The sequence below is a fragment of the Propithecus coquereli genome, unplaced genomic scaffold (genome assembly GCF_000956105.1).
Source record: "Propithecus coquereli isolate 6110/MARCELLA unplaced genomic scaffold, Pcoq_1.0 Scaffold19, whole genome shotgun sequence".
In the NCBI taxonomy this organism is placed as follows: domain Eukaryota; kingdom Metazoa; phylum Chordata; class Mammalia; order Primates; family Indriidae; genus Propithecus; species Propithecus coquereli.
Genome location: NW_012143856.1, coordinates 10568834 through 10570779, shown reverse-complemented (window position 1 = coordinate 10570779; position 1946 = coordinate 10568834). Strand labels below are relative to the sequence as shown.

Below are 1946 nucleotides of genomic sequence, written 5' to 3'. Positions count from 1 at the left end.
ACAGCAACATGGATGGAACTGGAGAACATTATGTTACATGAAATAAGCCAGCAACAAAAAATTACTTTCCTTATTCATATGTGGAAGCATTTCCTTATTCATATGTGGAAGCTAAAAAAATGTTGATCTCATTGAAAAGTACAACAGAGGATATTAGAGACTGGGAAGGGTAAGAAGAAGGGAGGGACAGGCAGAGATTTGTTGAAGGATATAAGATTGTAACTAGACAGGAGAAGTAAGTTCTAGTGTTCTATAGCATTGTAGGATGACTATTGCTAACAATAATGTGTTATATAATTTCAAACAGGTAGAAGGAGGATATTGAATGTTTCCAACACAAAGAAATGATAAACGTTTGAGATGACAGGTACACTAATTACATTATATGTACCACTATATATTATATGTATCAAAACATCACTATGTACTTCATGAATATGTATGATTATTATTTGTCAATTTAAAAAAATAAAATAAAAGTAAACTGGTGATTCACTAACTGATTCACCTTAAAACATAAACATAAAAGTAAAATCTTGCACTCCACAGACATAATTCTAAGTAATGCAGCCTGTAAGAAACAGGCAGTTGCCTCTTATCTTCCTATTATATCTCGTCCCAACCCTCTGTGTAGGAGGGGAAAGGGTGGCAGTTATTTTGTGCGCAGGTGGCTGAAGTGAAGTTTACTGGATTTGACTACCATCTAGTGCCCAACCTGCATTATTGGTTGAACTGAGGGCTGGACTTGTGATCGCCATCTAGTGCTCAGAGTCCAGGATGGTGAGTTTCAAGGTCAAGGCAGGAAAATAGAGAGCCTTTGGTAGACAATTTCCTCTAGGAAAGCAGGGGAAAGCCCACACATTCTGCTTGACTCTATTATTACAATGAGATTTTAAAAATATGTTACCTTTTTTACAAGTCACAATTGGTCCAGTAAGTCCTGAAATCACATCTTTTACAGCATCTACATGGGAGTGGTAAATCCTTGTCACACAGTTACTGTCATCGGGGCCAGGCCCCTGCTTTTCCTCTACAAACCACTTGTAAGTATACTGTTTCCCTGGCTCCAGGTAGTCAGTCATCTTCCATTTGCGGGCCCATAGTATTACCAAAATAGAGAGCACCTGGAAAACATAGTCTGCACTGAGTTTACAGTAATCATTGGGCAATACTATTTTGAATGTGACTCCAGCTTTCTCCATTAAGCCATGAATGTATGTTAATTTGTATTTCCAGAATGAAGTATGCATTTCTTTTTGCCTCCTGTGTCCCTGAGTCCTCCTTAATTGGCTTCCACCTAAATGCTCAGTTTGGCCACAGTTTCTAGACTAAATTGGAATGGAGCAGGCAGTATATTAACAGACTATCACCACCTTTACTGATGGATTCAACAAATATTTACTTTACACCTACCATGTGCTTAGATCTCAGATACAGAGGTGATCTCTGGACTTTTGAGTTGCCCTCTGTATTTTCCTCATTGCCAGTCAGACTTGGGACCCAGGGCATCAAGAAGTACCCATGCCACCTACACGGGGCCCACTGTAGGGGCGGCCCTCTGTATAGCTTACATTACTCTGAGCTATTACCTAAGTTCTGAATTTGGAAACTGGTTCTCTTTCCTTTGTTGTTTTCAGGCTAGAATTTTGCCTCAGATCCCCACCCCTTGCATATGAGATCCTGCTAACTATGGATAAAGTTCCTTTATTCAATAAAGGACTTTGAAGCACGAGCAACCTTCCATTCTCTATCTTTCGGTACCCACCAGCTCCACATTAAACGCGAAGAAATCTACTAACTCGTGACTGATTGACTTCTGCACTTTCTTCCTGCCCAGTTCCCCATCTGGACTTGGTCCAGTTTCCTCTGAGTCTGTCTCAGTCCAGAGGATTAATTCAGGGACTCTTTCTAGCTTCTTCCTCATGCTTCCCTGAGGGAATCCTCAA

General features: G+C 40.2%; 1 protein-coding gene across 1 annotated transcript in view; it reads right to left on the bottom strand.

Moving 5' to 3' along the window:
• The window catches only part of LOC105809113 (ceruloplasmin-like), an 89705-nt gene extending 87781 nt beyond the window's left edge, over positions 1-1924 (bottom strand). Inside the window, 3 exon segments of the mRNA XM_012642858.1 lie at positions 908-1079; positions 1081-1124; positions 1762-1924. Of these exon segments, the coding sequence (XP_012498312.1) occupies positions 908-1079; positions 1081-1124; positions 1762-1924 (379 nt within the window).
• Between the last annotated feature and the right edge of the window lie 22 nt (positions 1925-1946).